At 52.1% G+C, this 26107-nt stretch overlaps 2 protein-coding genes and 1 gene segment (V, D, J or C); all 3 read left to right on the forward strand.

Annotated features, from left to right (window-relative positions):
* LOC119055078 (immunoglobulin lambda variable 2-18-like) overlaps positions 1–12113 on the forward strand; it is a 52534-nt gene extending 40421 nt beyond the window's left edge. The window contains 2 exon segments of the V gene segment in view: positions 10161–10199; positions 11633–12113. Of these exon segments, the coding sequence occupies positions 10161–10199; positions 11633–11952 (359 nt within the window).
* The window catches only part of LOC128627292 (immunoglobulin lambda-1 light chain-like), a 39240-nt gene extending 17100 nt beyond the window's left edge, over positions 1–22140 (forward strand). The window contains exons 3-4 of the mRNA XM_053664454.1: positions 20404–20442; positions 21663–22140. Of these exons, the coding sequence (XP_053520429.1) occupies positions 20404–20442; positions 21663–21982 (359 nt within the window). The 3' untranslated portion in view covers positions 21983–22140. The remainder of the gene's footprint in view (positions 1–20403; positions 20443–21662) is intronic.
* LOC119040903 (immunoglobulin lambda-1 light chain-like) overlaps positions 1–25712 on the forward strand; it is a 59877-nt gene extending 34165 nt beyond the window's left edge. For all 5 annotated transcript variants that reach the window (XM_053664464.1, XM_053664474.1, XM_053664476.1 and 2 more), the window contains 2 exons: positions 23958–23995; positions 25232–25712. In XM_053664464.1, the coding sequence (XP_053520439.1) occupies positions 23958–23995; positions 25232–25551 (358 nt within the window). In that variant the 3' untranslated portion in view covers positions 25552–25712. The remainder of the gene's footprint in view (positions 1–23957; positions 23996–25231) is intronic.
* The last annotated feature ends 395 nt before the right edge of the window (positions 25713–26107 follow it).

The raw sequence follows: 26107 nt of genomic DNA on the forward strand, positions 1-26107 counted from the left end.
CTGTGCCTGGATTCCGCGTGTCTGGATTCTGCGCCTGAGTCCGGCTGACCGAGACCTCCTGTGCAATCCCGCTTCACCAGCCGCTGATTTCGCCCCTTACCAGTCAGGCTGAAGAATTTGTTAACATACTTCCGAAAAGTTCAATTTTCCGTGTTCTGGCTGTGTTTCCTGTTGCTAATATTTGGTTGTCTCTAAACTTGGTTGTGTGAGAAGGCACGGCACATCCACCTATGCCTAAATCTTGGCGGAAGTCCATCGGTTTATTTCATATTCCTTTTTTAAGAACAAGGTAAGTCATGGGGCTATTTTTCATTATTTAATTTATGACATGCACTGTAGCAGCTAGTATTGTGTGCCGTGTATGAATTATAAATGAAGTGAGGGTGCATGGGCTTTTAGGAATAAGGAAATAAGAATTCAATAGAAGTCAGATTAGTTCAGGGAGCCAATCGGATGCCACACCTCCTGTGAACGAATAAGGGAGACTGGTCCTTTGGAGGCTCAGGATGATGAACACAACCGGGCTGATTGGTGCTGGTGGAACTGAGACAGGAGCTGCAGCCGCAGCAAAGCGGCCACCTGCATGCAGTCTCCTCGTGATGGGAGTGCACTGCCCCCTGCAGGCGTCAGACAGGACTTGGGAAAGGAGCTGGGAAATCAGGTTCCCGCCTGGTTAGAAGGTGTGGGAACTGCAGAGTGCCGACCACACCTGTTCCGGTGGGACCCATTCCATCACCACACCTTTGGGCTGTAAATAACAGGTGTCCCCGAGTTCCAGACACGGCCAGGACCAGAGTGAAGTGTGAAGCAAGTAAGACATTTTTCTTGCATGCAAAATTTAAGGGCATGCCCAAAACTTGCTAATCAAGATAAATAATATTTAACACAATATTTTTTAAAATCAAAATTAATATAAAAATATTCCATGACGAATGAAACATCAAAGTGTTAAGTGAAGTCAGGTTCCCACCCTACACAGGCAAGACTTGTCTCACTTGCTTCACTTGTTCCCCACCGCCCCGCCCAGACCTGGTCCAGTTTCCAGGAGTGAGGTGGGTGCTGGGGAGGATGCAGAACCAGAGTGCTGCCCCCGCATCTCCCTCCAGCTCTGTCCAGTGGAGCCCTCACCTGGTCTGCTGCCTGCCTCCATCTTCAGAGCTCCAGCCCTTTCTGGGCTTTGCCTCCCTCTACTGCTGGTCTCTGCTGCCCCCTAATGGACTCTGTCCTTCCAGCTGCACCCCAGGCAGCTGGACTGGGACAGAAGGTTAAAACACTGACATTTTCCAAAGCCGCCAGTTCCAGGCTGGCCCCTCCTGTGTCCAGAAAGGCTGGTCCTCCCAGGTCTACTGGTCCTGGCAAGTCTCAAGGCACAGTCTTTACACCAAGCTACTGCCTGTCCCAGGAAAGAACCCCCCTGTGCAAGTCTGTTTCTTCTCATCAGTAGGGGCTGAAAGAGCCCTGCACCGCTCATGAGTCCGAGTTGTCTAGAGAAGCAGCAGTATTCTCTCCCCACTTGCTGGAGGGGCTGCACTCCAGGATCACGAGAAGAGCCGGGGTCTTCAGGGCCCCTGTGGACCCCTCGAGGGGCCCAGGAGCTGCAGAGCCAGACCCTGACACTGAAGACTCTCAGACTCCAGAACCTCTGTCATATTCCTAGATGGGTTGTTTATCACCCTCTGCCTCGGGGCTCCCTCCCCCTAACCCCACCACCTGCAGGAATGATGGCGAAATGCTCACAGTGAGATGAGAGGGACCAGGGGCTTGAGTTTGGGAATGGAGGGGAGTGCAGGGCCCGGGAGACCTGGGCTGGGGCAAAGGAGTCCATGGCCTCCAGCAGGTGTGTTGGCCTGTGGGGTGGAGAGTGGGCTGGAGACTTATCAGCAGGGGGCACCCTCCGAATCGGGGAGCAGGGCAGAAGTGACTGGGCAGGGTCACACACCTCCCCTCCAGGAAAGAAGGGGCAGGGTGGGATGCAGAGGACTCAGGAACCCTGAGTGGGGGGTCCAATGAGCCAGACAGTGGGGCCCACACTCCTCTGGCCCAACCTGAATTCTTCCCTCAGCACAAGGCACATCTGAGACTGGGGAGGGGATGGGGAGCAAGTCTGGAGGGGCCAGAGCTGTCGCTGTGCCAGCTGGGAAGTCCCAGCCCATCTCTTGAGGGTCCCCAGACTGTAGCCAGACCCGGATTTCCGACCGCAGCCACCACAGGAGGATGTGGTTGGTGGAGGATGTGGTCGGCGGTGGGGTTTGCCCAGAGGCAGGTGCAGAGGCTGGGGAGGAGGGGCAGATGAGAATGGTTTGGCTAGGGACAGCCCCTTCTCCCCAAGACCTGGGGTCATCCCCGGGGGAACCAAACCTTCTGGGTCATGGACATGGGGTGAGAGTCACACCCACACAGGGGTGATGGGATGGAGCAGCTTCAGCCTGAACCCCTGGGGCAGACCCTGTCCCAAGCCCCCAGGAGCCCAAGGTCAGAGGCTGCAGTGGGTCAAGAACAAAATGGGGAGAAGCTGGACTGGAGCAGGGGCCTCCCAGGGCCTCCCCTGCCCCCTGCATTATGTCTGTTGGGGCACCCACTCCCTGTCACCGTTCAGGGCCTTGACTGTCTCCAAGGCCAGGGATATGTGGGTTGCACGGTGCAGCACTGGCCAGACCTGATCCCTCAGAGCTGCCCAAGCAGTGTGTGTGTGGCTTGGGAAGGCCCAGCCTGTGGTCCCTTGAAAGATGCTCTGCTGAGTTTGGTCAAACCATTAAGTCCTAACCATCATTACCAACTTTGCTCCTTTCCCCCTGCTCCCTAGCACCATGACCAAGAGCAGTAGAGGGCCTGAGAATTTTACTCTACTTGCAAGCTAAAAGATGAGCCTGCTTCAGACTCCCAGATGCTGGCAGGAGACATGAGACCTCTGGGCCAGAGACAAAAACCACTTATTGCTCATAGTTTATCCTTCAAGTAGCCAGAGTATCAGCATCATCACGAACAGCAGCTGGAATAGCAGTATCTTCTTCCACCAGTTCTCTGAGCCCCACAAGGAGATGTGAAGAGGACCAGGTGACCCCCTGCACATCCCCAAATCTTGGGACCCCAAACCTTTCATACTGACTAGTAAGCACAGGCTGCTCCTGAGGGAGACCACATCGCTGTTCACTGCCCAAGCATCCTTGGCAAGCACCTTTGGAACACATCCTTGGACAGGCACCCCAAGGGCAATCAGTGCCTTTGCTCAGGAGACAGGCAGAAATGAAGAGGCCCTCAGACAGCTGTTCTTGGCCATCATTATCCACACCAAGGAACTGAAGTCCCCGGCTACTTGTTACCGCATCCCATGGAAAGATCTGGATTGATGCTCACTGAATGTAGCAGAAAAATTAATGGGTATCTGACTCAAAACACGGGCCAGACAACTCGTAAAGAGACCGTGCAGCCAAAGTCAAGGTTGGTGGGCCCTGGAGCCCCCTTTGGAGCTGCCAAAACATGAAACCAGGAGTTCTAGGAGCTGCGACTCTGGGCTAGAGCGGAGATATGAAAGATCCTGTGGCCAAAAAGGCAACTGGAAAGCAAGAGTGTGGGTGCTGGGCATGACAGGCAGGAACCTACAGCCCGAGTTCCCCCAGACACCCAGCAGCACGACTCCACAGAGACCCACAACAACAAAGCACACTCCGGAGCTGGACCAGGGCCAGGCCTCCTGGCTGGGCGGCCCCAGGAAAATGTGTGACCTGCTTGAACAGTGCTTTCCTCATCTTCTAAGTCGGGGAGACCACATTGGCTCAGAGGGAGCAGGTGCCATTGTCAGGGCTACATAAGCAGCATTACGCTCATTGTTGTACTATGTATTATATTCTTGGGGTTCAAAATGAACCCCAACCCAAAAAGTGCCTGAGCAGCCCGTGCCTCCTGCATCCCTGCCCAACAGAACCCAAACCTGGCTCCCTTGGGTACAAAGCACAACCTTCCAGGTGGGCAGAGGGCCAGAAATGCAGGGGACAAAGTCACTTCTGGATTCCAGCTCACCCTGCACCCTGCATCCTGGAAGTGCCCTGGGTCCTGCATGCATCTGCTCTGGGCTTTAGTTTTCCCACCTGTGCAACAGGGCCACTTGCCTCAAGGACACACTAGGAGTTGCTCCAAAGCCCACAATAAGAGGACAGGGAAGGGACATTTGCTCTGCACGGGTGATTAGCAGACACATGATTGCATTCACCCTCGGGCCTGCCCCCATTTCACAGATGAGCCTGAGGCTCAGGGGTAACCTAGGTCTGGATGGTTTCAACATTCATGAGCTTGACATTACTGCTTGAATGAGGGGTAGAGGTCACTCCCCGTAGATCCCTCGCCTAGTGGAGAAGCTGAGTGAGGAGCCAACCAAACCTACGAGGACTGACCAAGCCGCCATGGAAGGGCCAGGCTGGACTGGCGGGAGCAGAGTGTGCAGGGGCCCAGCCTGGCGGCCTGGTCAGAAGAGAAGCCACAGGACCGCCCCAAGGAACTCAACTGCTCACCCACTGGGTGCTCGGCTGCCCTCCGTGGCCTCTCCAGGCCCCAGGGAGATGCTTCACGGATCAGAGGTGACCTTGGGGAACTGGGGGAATTGGGCCAGAGCAGGTGTGTTCCACCCAGTGCCCCAGGGGCGGGGCCGGCGGGGGTTTCCGGGGGGATGGTTGAGGTCTGGATCCCAGCCACCGCAGGGCACTTGGCAGATGCCACTCTAAGGAAGATCTCTCAGGTAGTAACCCTGGAGAGGACCGGGCACTGAGGACAGGCTCCAGAGAAGGCCGAGGCAGAGGACGGGCTATTTGGGCCAGGACACACTGGGATGGCTGCTACAAACAAGGACCTGGGGCTTCTACCAACAGCACCCACCCTTCCCAGGGAGCTCACCCTGGAGGCCAGGACAGACGTGCCTTTGACCCTGAAGGAAGAGGAGGTCCAGGACAGGCCAAGTGGGCCATGAGGACTCCAGGAGGCAGAGCCCTGGCCTCAGGAAGCACTGGCCACTGCTGCTATCGGGCCTGGCCATGGCCACTGTGGTCCGCCGCCCCTGAGAGCAGCACTTCAGAGCAGGACCCCAGGCCCCCAGCCTCCGCAGGAAGCAGCCCTTGGAGCCTGAGGGACAGGTAAGGAACTCCACAAGGCATGCGGGAAGGATGTGGAGGAAGGGAGAGTCTGCTGGAGAGCAGGGTCCTGGGCAGACACTGGCCTTATTTAAAGAGTTGGCTTTTTTGTTCAGTATGGATTTGTTTGCACTGATTCTTATTTTTTATGAGGCACTTATCATTCTGGGGGCAGGGCCTCCGACTCCAGGTCTCCATTAGGTCCTGGCGTCAGAGCCAGACAGAGGCCCAGAGAGGTGACCGCAGTCCCGGGACTGGGAGAAGTCCCAGGACTGAATGCTGTGACTTCAGCTGCATGTCCTGTGTGTTAACAAAATGGTCCAAGAGAAGGGAGTAAGGACTTGGCTTTGTCTCTCCCACGTCCTCGACTCAACTCTCATAAATGATTCCTGGGGCCAGGTCTAGGAACGCAACTCAGTTGTACCTGAACCAGGGAGTCATGTCCCGTTGTGGGGACAGACCCATGGACATTTTAGGAGCAGTAAGGTGAGAGGGGATGCCCAAGTTGGTCTTATGGGGCATCCCCCTTAGCGCGAGGCGGCTGCCCGGTGATGAGAACGTTCCAGGCAAAGGGAGCAACATGGGAAAGAGAGAGGAAAATACAGGTCAATACAGGGAGCAGGTGCGGCAGCTCCAGGGAACCGGGCGCCAGAGCTGGGGCGGAGATCGTGCGGGTCTTGTGCCTTGTACGCCCGGGTTTCAACTTGGGGTCCAGGAGGAACTGTTGCGAGATCTTAGTAGAAAACTGTCAGAATCAGATTCGTATTTTGGAAAAATGGCTCCAGACCAGAGACTGGGGTGAGGCCTGATTAGAGAGTGTAGAAGGTGCAGTAGCCAAAGCCTGCGCCTTGGGGACACGGAAGCAGCGTGGGTCCGAAACCTCCTCAGACGTCGGCAAGTGAACTGAAGTGACCAGACCGGAGGGTGGACGGAGAGGAGTGGGTACCCTCATGGACTGTCTGTAGGAGTCTAAAATGTGCAGCCGTTTTAGCAACATATGTCATAAAAGAACGTGTATTTATTAAAATAGTGTAATTCCACTTCTAGGAATTCATCCTTTGGGGGGGAGATAATCAAAGATATAAGCAAAGGTCTACACGCAAAAATGATTAGCCCAACATCCTTAACGATGGGAGAAAACTGGAAACAACCTGAACATCAGCAGGAAGGGTGTGAGCAGACACAGCATGGAATGAATACCCATCTGAAGGCACCGCAGGCAAACCCCAAATTGCGTTCCTGCAGCATCTTGAATAATATGGCAGATTCCATTTTTTAGAGGATGTACAGTGTCTAATACACAGAATGCTTCCAGTTGGGTTTTTTAATCCATGTGCCTTTTCAAAAGCTTATCAGAAAATGTAGAAAAATGTCAGTGATATGTCTCTGGCTGGTGGGATTTTACCTGATTTTGATTCTTGCTTTACAGTTATCTGTAGTTATGAAAATATTTCGCTTTCATCTTCTAAAGTCATTTTGATACAAGAGTAACATGTCCTAGTGAACAGAGATTAAGCACAGACGTATGTAAAGTAAAAACTGAGTGTTTCTGCTTATTATCTCTCCACATCTTACCCTAAAACCTACTAGGCAGCTGCTGTAGTTCAGTGTGTACCCTGCCAGCCACTCTGCCACGAGTGCATGTCCCTGAAAACACGCACAGACACAGCCAGTCGTGTGCAGGTTTTATTTTTCATAAATGGAATTGTACTCTGCATATTATTACCCTGCAACCAGCTTTTTAAACAACCTGTTCTTGACATCTTCTATGTCAACCGGTAGGGATCTCCCGTGTTCTCGTCATGGCTTTGTAACACTGCAAAGTTCAGATAAACTGCAATACATTTAAGCATTCCCCTATTCATGGACATTCAGGCTGTTTCCCATTAAAAAATATAAGTTACAAGCGACACCCTGCTGAAATCCCCACAGGCACACGTATGTGCTGGGTGTGCGTGGACACCGGCACTTGGGCATTTCCACAGGATAAGTGCCTGGAAGCGGAACTGTGGGGTCAGAGAGAGGGCGCTTTGGGGATGTTCCCAGCTGGGGCCCAGTGGTCCTCCGGAAGGGCCGCTCCAAAGTTCCTCACTGCAGTGAATGAGGCTGCCCTTTCCTCTACTTCCTGGCCAACACTGTGGTACTGCTGTCATTTTATTAATATCCCTATTTAATGAACAAAAATGGGAGTATGTTTGTTGCCTATTTCTTTGATTGTCGAGAAAATTTATTTTCCTTTCCTATTGCTATTGACTCATTTTATTTCTCTTGTGAATTTACCGCTTGTCATTTTGCCTATGTTCCCAGTTAGTTGGTTGCATTTTCTTAAAGAACTATAGAAACTCTTTATCTGTTGGAGATCTCAACCCCCTTGTTAAGTACCTATGTTGGAAATATTTCTTCCCGATCCATTTTATGCCTGTTGTTAATGGAGGCATTTTCTGTTAAGCCATTTTTAATTTTTGTATGTCAGACTGGCTTAACTTCTTCTTTATGGTTTCTGTGATCTGTGAGAGAGCATGGACAGATATCTTTATTTCAATATTACAAGATCATTGTTCTCAAACCCCTCATTCGGGGGTTTTCATTGTTTTGGTGTTTGTGTGCTTCTTTTGATGTCACCTGGAGTTTATTTTTGTGTAGGTAAGGATGTGGCCTTATTGATTTTGTAAATGGAGAGCCAGGCATCACGTACTTGCTGGATGTAAATGCAACTTCTGTCAGATACTAAATTACTGATTTATCACAGTCCCTCTGTGGTCTTAACGATCTAATGATCTAGTCCTGCATCTGTTCCACCCTGTTTGAACTATTGCGGTTTTCAAGTACGTTTTGGTACCTGATAGGGAGAGAACCCATCATTACCATTGTTTTTCAAAATAGCCTATTTGCTGTCATCATTCTTTCTGTTGGGCTTTAGAATCAATTCACTCACTTTTCAGAAACTATTCTTTTCGTGTCTGTTTGTGGTTTTATGGAATATATGAGAAAAGAACTGACATCTGTGTGGCGCTTGGCATCTTCTTCCAGGACCGTGACCTGCCCTCCTCACACACTTTTCAATCAGCCGAGTTGTTTTGTATTTTATTCCTGCAAATCCTGCCTATTTTCTGTTAAGTTTTTTCCTGGGAGTTTTAAATATAATTTTTATCGAAGCTATGAAATTTTTTCCAATTTCACATCTTAAATGGTTACTGTTTGTATAGAAGGGAAAACTACTGATTTTTGTATGTGGCTTTTGTATTAAGTTAACTTTATTTAACTCAGAGTAGTTCTAATAGTTCTTTAGCTGATTGTCTTGGGTTGTTTTTTAAGTGGATTATCACATCACCTGCAAAGAACAATATTCCCTCTGTTTTCCTATTACTTACACCTTCGCCCCTTTGCCTCATTTATGGCTAGAATCTGTGGAACAGGCTGAATCATAAAACTGAGAGTGGGCATCCTAGCCTTTAAGAAGGTTTCACCTTTAAGTATGAAGGTTGCTGTGAATTTGGGGAGATACACTTTATTGAGTTCAAGTTTCCTCAGGAAATTAATCTAATAAAACGGCTGCATGTTTGCTTTCTTTAAATCAGAAGCAAGTGTTGAATTTATACTAAGATTATCTTAAATACCCCCATGACCAAATGGCCCTGCTGCTCAGGTGGGAAATGCTGGCCCTGATGCAGTGGGTCACCTTCCAATTCGGACAAACCGAATTGTCCGAGAGACAAAATCAGACAGAGGCAAAGCCTGTGGTGTCTTGCCGTCATAAACTCCTAGAGTGTGACTTGGGGGTTTCTGTTTATTTGTCTCAGTATTTTAACGGTATTTTTGTGTGATGGTAGGACATCTAAAACACAGAGGCTGATTCAATGAGGGGGAAGCATTCTGGGTGACTCCAGGCCTCTGGGTTGGAGAGGAACCTGCTGAACATGGGGGAAGGGGAAGGAGTGTCCATGAGGCCTGTTGAGTTTGAGCTGACCGCAGGGCATTCAGGAAGAGTTTGGGAGGTAGAGTGCGCGTGAATCTGGAGCCAGAAAGAGAGGTCAAGCTTGAAATAGGGACGGGAGACCCTTGGACAGCTGTCAGAGTGCGCAGAGTAGGTCAGAAGCAGAGAGAGAGGGAGACAACAGGCAGAATGGGATTCTGGGAGTCTGGGGGGGTCAACAGTCATGGGAGAAAGGAAAAGGGACAGTGGGTAGTCTCAGACACCAAGGGAAGGACAGACACCAGGAAGAGGGATCCCTTGCGGAGATGTCCAGGACACTGGGGAGGGACCTCAGACTTGACCAGGTTGAGGGTCTTATTGGCTTTGACTTGACAGGTTTCAGGGAAAGGTGGGGTGAGAGCCAGGGGCTCCCCAGTTACATCCCAGCACATGAAACAGTTGGGAGCCATTGTTGGACAAATGGACAGATGATGGATGGATGGATGGATGGATGGATGGATGGACAAAAAGACAGTGGCCTGACACATCAGAAAAACTTTATTGAAAGAGGTGGAACTGAACTGGGTCTCAGCACATGGAGACAAGAGGGAGGGGATCTCCACAGGGAAGGAGCATTAGTCAGGAGTGGCCTGGTGTTCATAGACCCAGGGAGAGCTTCACCTGGCTGGGATGTGGGATGTTGAGGGAGAGGAACACTCAGAGGCCTCGAAATGAGGCCAGGAGAGAGGTCAGGCCAGTTCGAGCTCCACCACCCAGCTGCTTGAGAGGGCAAGACACTCAGAATCTTTGTCAGCACTGAGCATTCGGTGGTAACCAGGGTGGCCTTGGGGGTGCCAGGCAGTGGGAGGAACACACTGGGTCACTTCAACACATGGGTGGCCCCTGCCTTGAATGAAGGGGCTGGGCATAGGGACACCTCTGAGCTGTGGACCCACCCACGGTTGCGCCAGCCTCTGGGGGGTTGAGTGCCCACCGCCTTGCCCCGCCACAGAACACAGCTGCAGCCCTGCGCCGGTCACGCCCAGCGGGTTCCTGCTCAGGACTGGTCCCCAGGGCACAGGCCCCTGGTGCTGGCCTGGGGTGGTTTTAGTCTGAGCCTCAGTCACTGTGTTATGTTTTCGGCAGCGGGACCCACCTCACCGTCCTAGGTAAGTGGTTCTCGCACCTTTTCCATTGTACCCCACCCCACTGCTATCTTGGGAAAGTCTCTCCTCTCTCTGTGGGCTCCTTTCCTCTGCTCTTCAGCCTTACAGACTGACCCCTACTTTCTCCATGGGGCCCATGGAGGCGGGTTGGTCTCAGAGTGATGAGCAGGAAGGAACCCCAGTGACCATTCAGAGTCTGATACTCAGATGCAACCAGGTCCTAGAGGCCTGGGCTGGGGCGTCGGCCCTGGAAATGGGGTCTCTACCCACTTCCAGGGCAGCCGTCTGCATGGGGGGTAGAGACCAGTGTGACAGAGTCACTGGGCAGCCTTGGAGATGATCCCAGGCACCAAGAGAATCAGGCCGCAGGCTCCATACCCATCCAACCTGGGGGAGCCATACAGGAGGCTGAGGCAGGGCTGGGGCTGGAACTTAGCCTTTGGGGACACGGAACAGCCGAATGGGGGTGTAAGGAGGGCAGAGAGAGGGTCTGGCTCATTCTAGGCTGAAGCCCTCGGGGCCTCTGCAGGGCCTGGAGGATGTGGGGCCATAGAGACTTGGGTAAGATGGGGCAAGCTGGCAAGAAGCTGGCCCTCTCAGGATGACAGTCAGAAAGGAACAGGTCCCAGGGGCAGAGACTTGTCTGACCCTGGATCCCAGGGAACCCGAGGTCCCAGGTATCCCATCTGTCCAAGGGTCAGTCTCCTGCAGAATGTTAGATTGGGGAGGTGGTGAATGGATGAGTGAACAGGGGACTCAGAGCTATAGCTGCCCTGTGAGATCAGAGGTGGCTGCAGGGCCTCTGAGCAGCCTCAAGAACGCAGCTAATATTAAGGGTCCTGGGATCAGGGCATGAGAGACATGAAGGCGGGTAGAGCCACAGGGAGCTCCAGCTGCAAGAACCCAGCTTTCAGTGGAGAGCTGAGGCCGAGCTGGGACAAAGCCAGGTGCTGAAAGGAGGCAGGTGGCTCCAGGCCACACTGTGTGCTGGGCTCAGCCTTGGGGCCTCCCCACATGCTGCCATGATGGTCCTGGCTGGCTGGGCGGGCAGGGGCCCCAGGTCACAGAGGAGGCCCCGGGCTCCAGGAGAGTGAAGTGAGGCAGGGACCTGGGGCTGGACTGAGGACCTGGGAGGTTGAGGCCAGACTCCACACTCAGGAAAAAGGACATCCTGTCCTGGTTACACTCAGAGGCTACATGTACAGGGGCTTCACCAGGTCACTTGGGAGAGGTGAAGTGGAAGGGATTCTGGGAGGGCAAGAGGCTGTTTTCTATTCAGGAGCTGAGTGCAAAGCAGGGGGCAGAAATAGTAGAGTCCCCTAGGTGAACAAACGCAGACACCATGGGACTGGTCACAGAGGCTGTAGATTGGGTTGGGGGGATCCCAACACCTAGATACCTGCCCTGTGTCTCACACCCCCACCCCCACCCCACAGGTCAGCCCAAGTCCGCACCCTCAGTCACTCTGTTTCCACCCTCCTCTGAGGAGCTCAGCAACAACAAGGCCACACTGGTGTGTATGGTCAGTGACTTCTATCCTGGAGACGTGACAGTGACCTGGAAGGAGAATGGCAGCCCTGTCTTCCAGGGTGTGGAGACCACCAAGCCCTCCAAACAGAGCAACAACAAGTATGCAGCCAGCAGCTACCTGAGCATGTCAGCCAGCAAGTGGAAATCTGCCAGCCTATTCAGCTGCCAAGTGACCCATGACGGCAGCACTATGGAGAAGACAGTGGTCCCCTCGGAGTGTTCCTAGGACTCTGAGCCCCCATATTCTGGGACTCTCCTCACTCAGATCTCCCATTTGCCAGCTCTCCACTGTACCCCTGGGACTGCCACCCCTGTCTGCTCAGACTGGGCTGGTTTCAATGCCTCCCCATTTCTACTTCTCCTTAATAAATCCCTGATCATTTATCATCTGGCACTTCTGATGTGCGTTCTGTATTCTGGATGAATCTCTAGGTTAAAAGGTCAGTAATAAGTAATAACATGAGGGTCCTTCTACTCATTATCCACTCAACCAACCTGATTTGAATCAGTTCTGAGGGTCAGTTGGAGCCCTGACCCAAAGCAGGGACTTGCCCTATAGGGCCAGCCTTGGAATACCGTCCTTATCCAGGGGGAAGGGAGAAGGGCTGAGTAATCAGGACCCAGGAGCCCTGAGGAGGAGTCAGGAAGAAATGAAGAGGGTCCCAGGAGAGCAGCAGTGGGCTACAGTTGAAAATATGGGGAAAGGAGACCCTTGGGCCAAAGCCATGGTCTTGGCTGTTCCATCAAGGAACCCAACAGGGAACGGTGGGGGGATCATGGGTAGCCCATCACCCTGGAACCATGGAGAGCTTTGAACCATGCATCTCCTGAATGTGCTTCCCAAACTTTGACATTACACATTAGCCAAGTAAAGACACCAGCCAGGCTTGCAGCAGAGACACAGTTTCCTATCATGTAGCCTAACAGTTCCCCAATTATGTCCACGCCCACTACTGACTCAGGGATCCCTGAAACAGTCTTTGGGGCATGGTCACTGGTACTGGGAAGAAGGGGTGCAGCCAAGGCACACAGAAACTTAGTTTATGTTCTTATGGGCCTGGGTCAGGCTCAAGGTGACCCCAACAGGGGTCTGGGATGCCCATCACGTAGAATCTCCACGCCTGAAGTCAGATCAGGGAGAGTTTCTATGGTTCGTTTATGATGGAGTGGGGGCTGTCCTCCAGCAGTGGGGGAGACCCAGGAGCACTGGATGAGTAAGAAAAGGCACCATCAGTCCTGGGCACCGGCGATACAGAGGAAGGGTGTGTTAACTGGAATTCAGGAATAGAGTAAGACTAGCTCAAGGCAGGGTGAGGGTGGCCTCTGGGTTCCAGCAAGGTCAGGATTCCCTGGTGACACAGCACCCCAGACCACTCTACCCACAGGCCCTCTGTTTCCTTGCTCACTTTGGCTCAGCCCTCAGTGCACCAACAGCTGGTGCCAGAAACACATTCACTCCCAGGTCCCTGAGACAGATTTTGTCCACCTCTCGAAGGTACAGGCCCAACCAACTCTGTCATACCCTCCGGGTCTTTGGCCTCTTAGGTCCCTTGTCTGAGCCTCTAGCTCATCAGGGACATGGACTTGCCTTTGCCAGAGCTGGTGAGCAACTGGGACAGCCCAGGAACAGAGCTTGCAAGGACAGGGGGCACTGTAGCCACAATGGGCAGAAGAATGGGACCCCCAGAGCTTGATCCTAGTCACCCACCCCCAAATCACCTGAGAAGTGGAAAGAAGAGTAGGGTGTCCTACTGCCCCCCAACACCTGTCGGACCCCATTGCATGGATCTGAATGTGAGGCACAAAGGAAAGGTAGAACCACGAGGATTCCCTCAACCTCAATGACCATGCGGCTGGAATGCCAGGACCCACCCCCCGCTGGGGCTGCCCTGCACTGATCTCTCATTTATTTTTTTTGTAAGTTTTTATTAAGAAAAAGTGAAAACACAAAAATAAGGACACAGTGCAATAAGAATACTCCCATGTGCCGAATAACCAGATCACAAAGTAATCAACTAACTGGCAATGCCGACACAATGACAGGAGAAATTTGCCCTTCTGCAATATTTTGAAGTAAATTCCAGTATCCTGTCTTTAATCTATAAATGATCTGTTTGTTCGCTAAAAGATAAGAACCTGAAGGATAACAAAAATATCACCCTCAAACCAAACTGGAATTATGATTAGATCATTAATATCCATAAATACTCAGTTCTTCCTCAAATGCCTCGTAATAGTACAAAGTGCACTTACGTGCTGTATTTGAGGTACCATTGTCACTTTGGGATGTTTATTTGCTTACATATGGGGATGGAATAAGGTTTAAGATTGTGATCAGTGGACACAGGCTCCATCACTATCTCTAAACAAGAGCCAGATTTCCTTCCAAAGCAGAAGTTGTGGGGCTGGAGCTGCTGGTGGTACAGATTCTCCCAGGGTCAGGGTGCAGTGTCCAGGCTCCCCACACAGTACCTGGGTGGGTTTCTCTGCTTCATGTTCCTACAAAGTGGTTCTGGCCTCAGAGGCTTCACCAGGTCCAAATTGGATTTGGGCAGAATTGCTCCCAGGATGGTTGCTGACTTTGCACCAAGGGACACAGGTCAGATCGGCCTACTGTGAGTGGCCTTAACTGCTGTCCTGTGCAATGACTCACTCACCAGATAGGAAGGAATGCATCATGGGAATTTTCAGTTCTGCCCTCCTCCTGCTGTGAGTGCCCCACAGGCAGTGCCTTCAGTGGCTCTCTCCTCACCCCGCAGTGTGTTTCACACCAGGAAGAAGGGAGCAATGGGGACTCTCCTCTGTCATCCACCAGGTCACACAGTGACTTGTGGTCCCAGCCTTCCTGCCATGGTGAACAATTGCTGCTGAGTGACATGGCAAAGGACACGGTGTGAACCTGTCTGCTGTGTGAACACAGTGCCATGATCCTCCAATAACGACCACAGTGTGGCTGCAAATGTGGACATTTGTCAACTGGATCTTCTGTGGTGGGGAGAGAGCTTCTGGATGCCCTGACATGACCCCAGGGGATCTCTATGGCTCCTACTTCTGGGTCACAACATAATGTGCCTCATTTTGGACGAATCTACCTTTGGCCTGAAATGAGCCCCTGGTACAGGTCCCCTTCAGTGCAAGGGGGGATGCTAGGCCACAGTCAAGGTGCTGCTCCTGTCTCCCTTTGAATGAAGCAGAGCCACAGTGGCAAGACAAGACCCTTCTCAACATGAGACCAGATTGAGGGACGACAGGGAGCACTCACAAGGTCACCTTAAAGGAAGGCAGCCATTTCCTAGACCGCCTGACTTCAACCAGTGCAGTCCAAAACTAGGCTGTCACTGGAAAAGATAAGGCTGGGCCCCTGATTTGATGATCGGGGACATAGGAGGTGGCTGATAGACTCTGTACACAGGCCATGTGCCTCGCCCTGAAAGGGGAAAGTGGGGGGGGATTGTACTCTGCCCTCCCCTCATGCCCTTACCAAGGAATTGGGGTGGTTAGGACCTATAAGCAATATACTAGCTATTGCCAGGGAAACCCATCATAGTGACACCAATGCCTGCCAAACTCATCCCAAATCCCAGGAGACACTAAGGGGGACAGCATGTCAGACACCAAAACCAACTGGGAGAATTTTTTTCAAAAACCCTGTTCCTGCACATGCCTCGTGTCACCCGCCCTGCATCTGCTTGTGGGGGAGGGAGTGCGTGTGCCCCATGCACAGAGGACAGCAGCCTGGGGCATAAGACTGGGCTTCCTCCATCACAGCTGCAGGTGGGGGACTCAAGGGTGGGGCAGGGCATTGCACAGAGGTTTTTGTATGAGCCTGTGTCACAGTGTGGTGTGTTCGGCGGAGGGACCCATCTGACCGTCCTAGGTGAGTCTCTCCTTCCCTCTCCTTCCTCGCTCTCCCACACTTTACAGCAATTTTCTGCTGTTTTTGCTTCATTCCTGGGTTTAGTCTCAGCCTGTAGCCAAGCTCTCACCCAGGGTCCCAAACTTGGGGACCCTGAGCTCCTCCTGTTCCTCTTCTTACTACTTTTCTCCATGGTCACTATCAGACACTCACTGCCTCTGACCCCAGAGACAGAGGGAATGGACAGGATGACCTGTTCTGTCTTCCTGTGTAAGTTTCTGTAGGACCTGAATTATTTTGGGGTCACTAGGGACCCAATCTCAAGAGGAGGAGAGGAGAAGTTATCCTGAGGGTGGGAACATGAGATGTTAGAAGGACACAGAACCCTCAAGGCGAAGGATTCAGACACACAGGAATAGAGTTCAGGGAGGTCCTCTGGCATGTGGGGATAAGATCACGAACCGGGAAAGACACAGGTCTCAACGGCCTCCCAGGGACCTGCACACAGCTGCCATGTGGTGTCCAAACAGTCTCAAGTTCCAGACAGGTCTGTAGCAGGGGAAATACAGTGGGGAAGAGCAGGTGCTAGAGGAAGGGTCAAGCAATGAAAGGGGATGAGGACCAGGTGGGTCCCTCGGTCTCTGCAGGACAAACTGAACACAAAGGAAGGCACACTCCATACCAGGAAACTTCCAGCTGTGTGACCAGTGGGCTGAGTGTGCAGGGGGTGTGAAAAACGTACAGGGAGAGAGACCAAGGACAGACAGAAAGGCTTCTCTTTGACTACACAAGATACTACTGTGACAGAGAAGATCCAAAATGGAGAGATTTCAGAGAAAAAGTGGCCCCTTCGAACAAAGACCTTAACAGACCAACGCAGAAGGCTCAGGTCAGAAACGCACAAAGACTGGCCCCGGAGGAGCTCAGAGAGCCCGTATCTTCTTCTCTGGGGACAAACAGGAGGACAGAGAGACCTTGTGATGAGGAAAAGGCAAAGCCAGGAGGGGGACAGTCTGGTGTCAATGGGTCAGAAGAAGGATCACAGGACAGGTGAAGGCAGGTGTCCAGGCTCCGGGTTTCTCAGGAGAGAGGGAACTTGTGTTAAGAACACAGAAAACTGTTAAATATGAGAAGGACCCTCAGACCCAGAGTGACCTCTGAACTAGACACCTGACCTCCTGCCCCTCCCCCACCCCACAGGTCAGCCCAAGTCTGCACCCTCAGTCACTCTGTTCCCACCCTCCACTGAGGAGCTCAGCAACAACAAGGCCACACTGGTGTGTCTGGTCAGTGACTTCTACCCTGGAGCCGTGACAGTGGCCTGGAAGGAGAATGGCAGCCCTGTGTCCCAGGGTGTGGAGACCACCAAGCCCTCCAAACAGAGCAACAACAAGTATGCGGCCAGCAGCTACCTGAGCATGTCAGCCAGCAAGTGGAAGTCTGCCAGCCAGTTCAGCTGCCACGTGACGCACGATGGCACCACTGTGGACAAGACAGTGGTCCCCTCAGAGTGTTCCTAGGACACTGAGCCCCCATATTCTGGGATCCTGCTCAGCCTAATTGCCTGTTCTCCACCCCTCAACTGAAATACACGACTCCCTTCATCCCCAGTCAGCTCTGATGGGACAATTCTTACCCCCGTCCCTCCTCTACTTCTCCTTAATAAAAACCTTATCATCTATCATAAAGTTGTGACGTGCATTCTGCATCTGGATGGGTCTCTAGGTTAACGGGTCAGTAATTAAGGGAGGGGGTAGTTACAACACAAATTCCTCTTTATCATTTTCCTTACACCCAAACTCCAGGGAGCATGCTAGCTCTGTGTTTGGTGCAAAGCCTGATCCTCAGCAGGTACTTGTCCTGCAGAGAGACCCACTGGATGCAAGCTTTGTCACCTGGGAAGGGAGAAGAGCTGAGTGACAGAGATCTAAGGGCCCTGAGGGAGAATCAGGGAGAAATGAGGAGGGTGACAGGTGAGCCCGAAGCACAGAGGCAAGGAGTTAATGTTCAGATGTTTTCGGGATCAAATTTAAATTCAAGGTTACCCTACACAGCAGCTAAGGGACCATAACCATGAAGCGTGTGGACATCTGAATTCAGTCTGGGAGAGAGCTCATTTAGGGCTGGCTGAAGGATGGAGCTAATGATTTCAGCTTGAATGAGTGGAAGACATGAAAACACAGGGTCACTGAGAAAGGACACTGTCCTGGGTGTAGAAAGGACATGAGGAGAGAGGTTGCTTCAGAGGAGGGGGTGAAGTGAGGTAGGGGCTCATTAGCTCAAGGTAAAGTGAATGTGGTCGGGAGGTACAGCAAGGTCCTATTTTCGAGGTGACTGGGCCATTTCAGATGCCCTGTGCACAGACCCACAGTTGTCACTCACTGTGGCTCAGCCCCTGCCTGGTGCACCTGCAGCCTGGTGTCAGAGACACCCTCCCTCCCAGGCCCTGAGGTAGGTGTGTTCAGCTCACAGATGTGCAGGCCCAGCAGGCTGCCAGCCCACAGCTGCCACACTCTCAGGCTTCCCTGTGTGAACCTCCAGCTCTTTAGTGACTCGGAGCTGCCTTCACCACTGCTGCTGGGTGTCCACAGCAGCCCAGGCACAGGGACTGTAAGTGCAGGGAGCTCTGGGGCCAAAACAGAGCAGAAGGGGCCTCCTTGGAGCTTCATCACAACTATCGCTGCCCCAAAATTACACCCAAAAACGTGGAAGGAAGATTGGGGGTCCCAGTGTCCCATAGCGTCTGTCTGACCCCTTCCCTGAATCTGAATGTTTAGGTCCCTCTAGGGAAAGGACCACCCAGCTCTTTCTCATCTTGATGGCCCTGCTGCTACAAGGCCTGAGGGTCCCTTTCACGTTACACCAGTTTCCCATTCACTTTGTGTGATTTTTTTATTGTGGAAAACTGGAAACACAAAAATGAAAAGGCAGATGAACAGAAATGACCTCATGCTTTTATCAACAAGTCCCCCAAAGTCATCGATTCCCTCATCACATTCACCCAACAAAATCATAGTAACTCCTATCTTATGCATATGTTCAAGCAAATTCCAGATGTAATTCTTCATCTGTAAGTAGTTTGTCAGTGTGCTGAGAGGTAAGGCCCTCAGAGATAACTACGTTATCATGGTCAAACCTGAGCAGAAAGTATCAATAGTCTTCGAATATCCAAAATGCACTGTCTCATTAAATGGATCATAGTTTTCATAGTGCATTTTCCTGATTGTATTTTGGATAGAGTTATATTTGGTTATGTTTCTTTGTTTGTTTGTTTGTTTGTTTGTTTGTTTGTTTTCTCTGCATGGATCAGATGAAGTTTCACAGTGTTTGGCAAACTCTGACTCTCTAACGGTGTCTTAATTTGCTCTAGATCTTCCTGCAAGGAGGTGGCTCTGGGGCTGGAGCTGCTGGTGGTACAGACTCTCCCAGGGTCAGGGTGCAGTGTCCAGGCTCCCCACACAGTATCTGGGTGGGTTTCTCTGCTTCATGTTCCTACAAAGTGGTACTGGCCTCAGAGGCTTCACCAGGTCCAGGTTGGATTTGGGCAGAATTGTTCCCAAGATGGTTGCTGACTTTGCACCAAGGGACACAGGTCAGATTGGCCTACTGTGAGTGGCCTTAGCTGCTGTCCTGTGCAATGACCCGCCCACCAGATAGGAAGAAATGCATCATGGGAATTTTCAGTTCTGCCCTCCTCCTGCTCTGAGTGCCCCAAAGGCAGTGCCTTCAGTGGCTCTCTCCTCACCCCGCAGTGTGTTTCACACCAGGAAGAAGGGAGCAATGGAGACTCTTCTCTGTCATCCACCAGGTCACACAGTGACTTGTGGTCCCAGCCTTCCTGCCATAGTGAACAATTGCTGCTGAGTGACATGACAAAGGACATGGTGGGAACGTGTCTTCTGTGTGAACACAGTGCCATGATCCTCCAGTGACAACCACAGTGTGGTTGCAAATGTCTACATTTGTCCACCGAGCTTCTGTGGTGGGGCAGGGAGCTTCTGGATGCCCTGACATGACCTCAGGGGATCTCTATGGCTCTTACTTCTGGGTCACAACATAATGTGCCTCATCTTGGGCAGACCAACACTTGGCCTGTAATGAGCCCCGGGCATAAGTCCCCTTCAGTGTGAGGGGGGATATATGGCCACAGTCAAGGTACTGCTCATGTCCCCCTTTGAATGAAGGAGAGCCACAGTGGCAGGACCAGACCCTTCTCAACATAAGACCAGGTTAAGGGACCACTGGGAACACTCAGATTGACCTTACAGGAAGGCAGCCATTTCCTACAAGGGCACCCTGACTAGACACAGTGCGCTCCGAAACTGGGCTGTCACTGGAAAACATAAGGCTGGGCCCCTGAATAGATGACAAGGGACATAGGAGGTGGCCGGTACACTGTACACAGGCCAGGTGCCTGTCTCTGGAAGGGGGATTACAGAGGTAGGGATTGTACTCTACCCTTCCTTCATGCCGCCAAGGAATTTGGGTGATTGAACCTATGAGTAATGTGCCATCCACTGCCATGGAACCTCACTGTTCGTGACAGTATTGCCCACCAAATCCCAGGACACGCTAGTGGGGACATTATGTCAGACACCAACATTAATGGGAAGAATCGCTTCCAACAGCACTGTGGCTGCACAGGGCCCGTGTCACCCACCCTGCATCTGCTTGTGGGGGGAGGGAGTGTGTGTGCCCCATGCAGAGCAGACAGCAACTTGAGGCTCAGGCCCGGGCTTCCTCCATCACAGCTGCAGGTGGAGGGCATAGGGGTGCGGCAGGGCATTGCACAGAGGTTTTTGTATGAGCCTGTGTCACAGTGTGCTGTGTTCGGCGGAGGGACCCATCTGACCGTCCTCGGTGAGTCTCCCATTGCCCTACCTTCCCTGCTTTCCCAGCATATTGGAAAGTTTTATGCTCTTTCCTCCCTTTTTCTGAGTTTTGTTCCAGGCTGTAGCCAGGCTAGACCCTAGACCCCAGCTACTGGGATCCTCAGCACCTCTTGTCCTTCTTCTTACTTTCCTACTTGCCTCCACTGGTCACTATCAGATCTTCAACTCTGACCAAAGCGAGCAGAATGGACCAAATATCTTCTACACTCTTCTCTCTGTCTACCAGGGTCAGGATGAATTCCCGACAGGGTCTAATCACTGATCTCCTTCACACCCCAGTGCATCAGATTTATTTCTAGGGATTACCAAGGGTCCCACCCATTTCCAGAGGAAGAGACAATAAGTAGTTCTGAGGGGGCGACCGGGGGAGACCTTAGAATGATCTAGAACAATCAGGGTCATGGCTAGAGACACCCAGGTATAGAATTAATAGAAGGATCTCTGAGGTATGGGATTATGCTCACAGGCCAGGAACTGTGCAGGGCTGGAGGGGGCCTGCACACAGCTGCCATGCAGTGTCCTTTACCAGCTGGGACGAGAGAGCCCTGCAGGACAGAGAACACAGTGGGGAAGAGAAAGGGCGGGAGGAAGGGTCATGCGATGACAGGGCATAAGGACGAGGTGGGCACCTGGGTCTCTGCAGGACAAACTTCACAATAAGAAGGGCACACTCTACAGCATGAAGGCTCTAGCTGTGTGACCATGGGATGAGTGTGTAGGGGGTGTGAAAAACGTACAAGGACAGAGACCAAGGACAGACTGAAAGGCTTCTGTTTGACTACCTAAGACCTGCTATCTCAGAGAAGGTCCAGGAGAGATTTCAGAAGAAAACCGTCTCCTTTGAACAAAGACCCTAAGAGCCCAGCATAGGAGGGTCGGGTCAGAAATGTGCAGAGCCTGGCCCCAGAGGAGCTCAGAGAGCTCATATCAGTGTCTCTGAGGAGAAACAGAATGACACACACTGTTGTGAGAAAAAGGCACAGACAAGAGGGTGACAGTCAGGTATCAGTGGGGCAGAGAGAGACCAAAAGACAGATAAAAGCAAGTCCCAGGCTCAGAGATTCTCAGGAAATGAGGAGTTGCTTTAAGGACACAGGAAACTGCTGATTATGACAAGGACCCTCAGACCCAGAGTGGCTTCTGAACTAGACACCTGACCTCCTGCTCCCCTCCACCCCCACCCCACAGGTCAGCCCAAGTCTGCACCCTCAGTCACTCTGTTCCCACCCTCCTCTGAGGAACTCAGCACCAACAAGGCCACACTGGTGTGTCTGGTCAGTGACTTCTACCCTGGAGCCGTGACAGTGGCCTGGAAGGAGAATGGCAGCCCTGTGTCCCAGGGTGTGGAGACCACCAAGCCCTCCAAACAGAGCAACAACAAGTATGCGGCCAGCAGCTACCTGAGCATGTCAGCCAGCAAGTGGAAGTCTGCCAGCCAGTTCAGCTGCCACGTGACGCACGATGGCACCACTGTGGACAAGACAGTGGTCCCCTCAGAGTGTTCCTAGGACACTGAGCTCCCATATTCTGGGACTCTGCTCACCCACAAACCCCATTCTCCAGCTCTCCACCGTACCCCTGGGACTCTAGCCCAGGTCTTTCCAGACTGGACTGGCCTCACTGTCTCCCCATTTCCACATTTTCTCAATAAAACCCTGGTCATTTATCATTGTGTGACTCTATGTGTGTTCAGCATCTAATGATGTCTCCAGGATGAAGGGCTACTCTCTCAGGGGTCCTTCCAGCATGAAATCCTGTGTTTCTGGCTTCTCACCCACCCCTTCCCCAGGAATCACCTGTGATCTCAGTACTGGGAGTAGCCATGACCCAGAAAACGTACTTGTCTTGCAGGCCTGGCCCTGAGGAACTGGTGCTTGTCACCAGGGAAGAAAGAAGGGCTGAGTGAGAGACCCCTAGGCACTTTCCAGGCTGATGGGGAAATGAAGAGGGTATGGGACAGTTAATGTTAGAAATTTGGGAGAAGAAGACCCTTGAGCCAAGCCTTTATTATACAGGAACATCTGTTTAACTTTCCTTTTTCCTCAAGAAACCCACTGATGTGAGCCATTACAAGGTGAGGGTTTTGTCATCAGCCTGTCACCACAGAGCCACAGAAATCTGGAGCAATGTGTCCCTTGACGACCTGTCTCACACTCCCTCTCTAGACCCTTCATAGCTCAGTCAGACACTGACTCCCCTGCAGCAAACACACTGCTGGTTCCCAGAGGGAGCAGGTGGTGTCCGCCATCATAAGGGCAGGACACGAGATGAGGAAGGGCACCTTCCTGGACCCACAGAGAGTGCCATATCCTGTCCCAGGGAGGATGTGTTCCCTGGAACTCAGGATTAGAAGGAGGTCATGTCAGAAGAACTCAGGGCAGAGGTTCCATGGGCTACAGCCGGGTCAGCCCCACCCTCCCCAAGAAACAGCACTGCCCTTGAGCTCAGAGCCCCACACCCACTAGGCTCAGACCCAGGGGCCTTCAACAGCTCTTCCTTCACCTCAGAGTGTGTGTGTTCTATAGTGAAAAGTAGAAATAGACATTCTTCTTTATTTCTCATTTCAGAAAATGAGGATAAGGTTCCCTTCACCCCCTACTAAGGAGACAATTAACATATAAAAACAATGACAAATGACACATTGTGTTTTATCTTCTGTACAAACACCCAGCAGTCATCCTCTAGTGTCCACCCCAATGTGGTCACAATCATGGAACTTCTCTACTAGAGCCCCCACAGGTGGCTCTGGGGAGCCTGGTATGACCAGGGAACATCCATGGTTCCTGGGTATAGACAATATGATCATTGCTCCTTGTGCCTTTCCAAACTCAGGGCTGGAATCTACCTTCCTAGGGTGAGCTGAACATGAATGTAGGATTCAGGACCACGAGACCCTCATCCTATAAAACCCAACTGTTGAAAGTGAAGGGGAGTCTCCCGAGTTCCCCGTGGAGGACAGGCTGGCACTGCTCACAGTACAAATTGAAGAATCCCTCGGGGCAATCCCACACTCCCATTTCACAAGGGAGGATGACGCTGAGACCTCAGGGGGCAGCTGGAGTCCACTGGTAAATTCCTATGGCTCTGCTCTCCAGGGTCACGCCCCTCCCTGGTGGGGATTCAGGACATTCCAAACCCCTGAAAGAAGAGACCTTTTGCTCATTCACATGGAGCTTGACTCCTGATGACACAAATGCCTCCTCAAATACTCATGCCTGCTCTTGGCGAAGGTAGTGGAGACAAGCGATCGCAAAGGACAGCTACATTCTGGAGCCTGGCTTTCTAGGGTGCCTACTCATGAGTACACAGACACCAATCCTGTCACATGCTGTGGCTTGGAGTGGAGTCGAGGTTCTGGGCCCCATACAGACCAGACAGCACCCCAGTTGAGGCCCAGGCTGCCTCCATCACAGCTGCAGGTGGGGGGCTCAGGGGTGGGGCAGGGCTCCCACAGAGGTTTTTGTATGAGCCTGTGTCACAGTGTTGGGTGTTCGGCGGAGGGACCCGTCTGACCGTCCTGGGTGAGTCTCTCCATCCCCTTCCTTCCCCACTCTTCCACACTTTTGTGCAATTTTCTGCTCTTTCTGCTCCTTGCCTGGACTCAGTCTCAGCCTGTAGCCAAGCTTTCACCCAGGATCTCAAACCTTGGGACCCTGAGCTCCTCCTCTCCCTCTTCACACTCTCCTGCTTGTCTCCATGGTCACTATCAGACTTTTGACTCTGATCCCAGAGACACAGGAATGGACAGAGTTACTCGCAGACTCTTCTCTGTGTCTGCCAGGGTCAGCCTGCATTCCTGATGGGCTGTGTGCTGAGTTTTCTTTTGGACCCTGATGTACCAGATTTGTGGAGGGGTTACTAGGGGTTCTCTCTCTAGGGAAAGAGAAGAGAAGACAAGTAGTCCTGAAGGTGTGACCACATAGAATCTTAGAAGGACACTTTGACCCTCAAGGGTCAAAGGGGCTAGAGTTACACAGGTCAGAAGATAAGGGAACATACTCAAGGGTGAGAGACTCATGATCACAGCCCAGGAACCATGCAGGCATGGGTGGAACCTAGAAATTGCTGGTGTGCACTGTCCTTTACCAGACTGGGCTGGGAGAGTTCTTCAGGAGAAGGAACACGGTGGGGAGGAAAAGGTTCTAGAGGAAGGGTCATGCACTGACAGGGGATGAGGAAAATGTGGGCCCCTCAGTCTCTGTAGGACAAACTTCTCCCCAGAAAAAGCACACTCTATACCTCGAGACTCTAGCTGCATGAGCAGTGAGCTGAGTGTGCAGGGAGTGTAAGAAATGTACAAGGACAGAGACCTGAAGACAGACTGAAAGGCTTCTCTTTGACTACCTAAGACCTGCTATGTCAGAGAAGACACAGGAGAGATTTCAGAGAATAAGTGACTCCTTTGAACAAAGACCCTAAGAGCCCAGCACAAAAGTCTCAGGTCAGAATGGTCCGGAGACTGGCCCAAGAGGAGCTCAGAGAGCACATATCTTCTTCTCTGGGGACAAACAGAAGGACAGACACACCCTGTTATCAGGAACAGGCACAGGCAAGAGAGTGACAGTCAGATGTCTGTATGACAAATAAGGGTCCAAAGGACAGGTGAAAGCAGGTGCCCACGCTCTGGGTTTCTCGGGAAGTGGGGACTTGCATTAAGAACACAGAAAACTGCTGTGCATGACAAGGACCCTCAGACCCAGAGTGGCCTCTGAACTAGACACCTGACCTTCTGCTCCCCTCCACCCCAAACCCCACAGGTCAGCCCAAGTCTGCACCCTCAGTCACCCTGTTCCCACCCTCCTCTGAGGAACTCAGCAACAACAAGGCCACATTGGTGTGTCTGATCAGTGACTTCTACCCTGGAGCCGTGACAGTGGCCTGGAAGGAGAATGGCAGCCCTGTGTCCCAGGGTGTGGAGACCACCAAACCCTCCAAACAGAGCAACAACAAGTATGCGGCCAGCAGCTACCTGAGCATGTCAGCCAGCAAGTGGAAGTCTGCCAGCCAGTTCAGCTGCCACGTGACGCACGATGGCGCCACTGTGGACAAGACAGTGGTCCCCTCAGAGTGTTCCTAGGACACTGAGCCCCCATATTCAGGGATCCTGCTCAGCCAGATTGCCTGTTCCCCACCTCTCCACTGTAGTCCAGGGACATCATCCATCCCAGTTATTTCTGAGAGGACACATCTCACCCCTGTCCCTGTTCTACTTCTCTTTAATAAAGACCTTATCATCTATCTTAAAGTTGTGACGTGCATTCTGCGTCTGGATGGGTCTCTAGGTTAACGGGTCAGTAATTAAGGGAGGGGGTACTTACAACACAAATTCCTCTTTAACACGGTCCTTCCACTCAATCCCCCAGGGAGCATGCTAGCTCTGTGTTTGGTGGAAAGTCTGATCCTCAGCAGGTACTCGTCCTGCAGGGAGACCCACTGGATGCAGGCTTTGTCACCTGGGAAGGGAGAAGGGCTGAGGGACAGGATCTGGGGGCACTGAAGGAGAATCAGGGAGAAATGAGGAGGGTGACAGGTGGGCCTGAAGCACAGAGGCAAGGAGTTTATGTTCAGAAGTTTTCAGGATCAAATTCAATCTCAAGGTTACCCAAGCTGGAGCTAAGGAACAATAATCACGA

The sequence above is a fragment of the Artibeus jamaicensis genome, unplaced genomic scaffold, assembly GCF_021234435.1.
Source record: "Artibeus jamaicensis isolate MK-2021 breed Jamaican fruit bat unplaced genomic scaffold, CSHL_Jam_final contig_1128, whole genome shotgun sequence".
NCBI classification, from domain to species: Eukaryota; Metazoa; Chordata; class Mammalia; order Chiroptera; family Phyllostomidae; genus Artibeus; species Artibeus jamaicensis.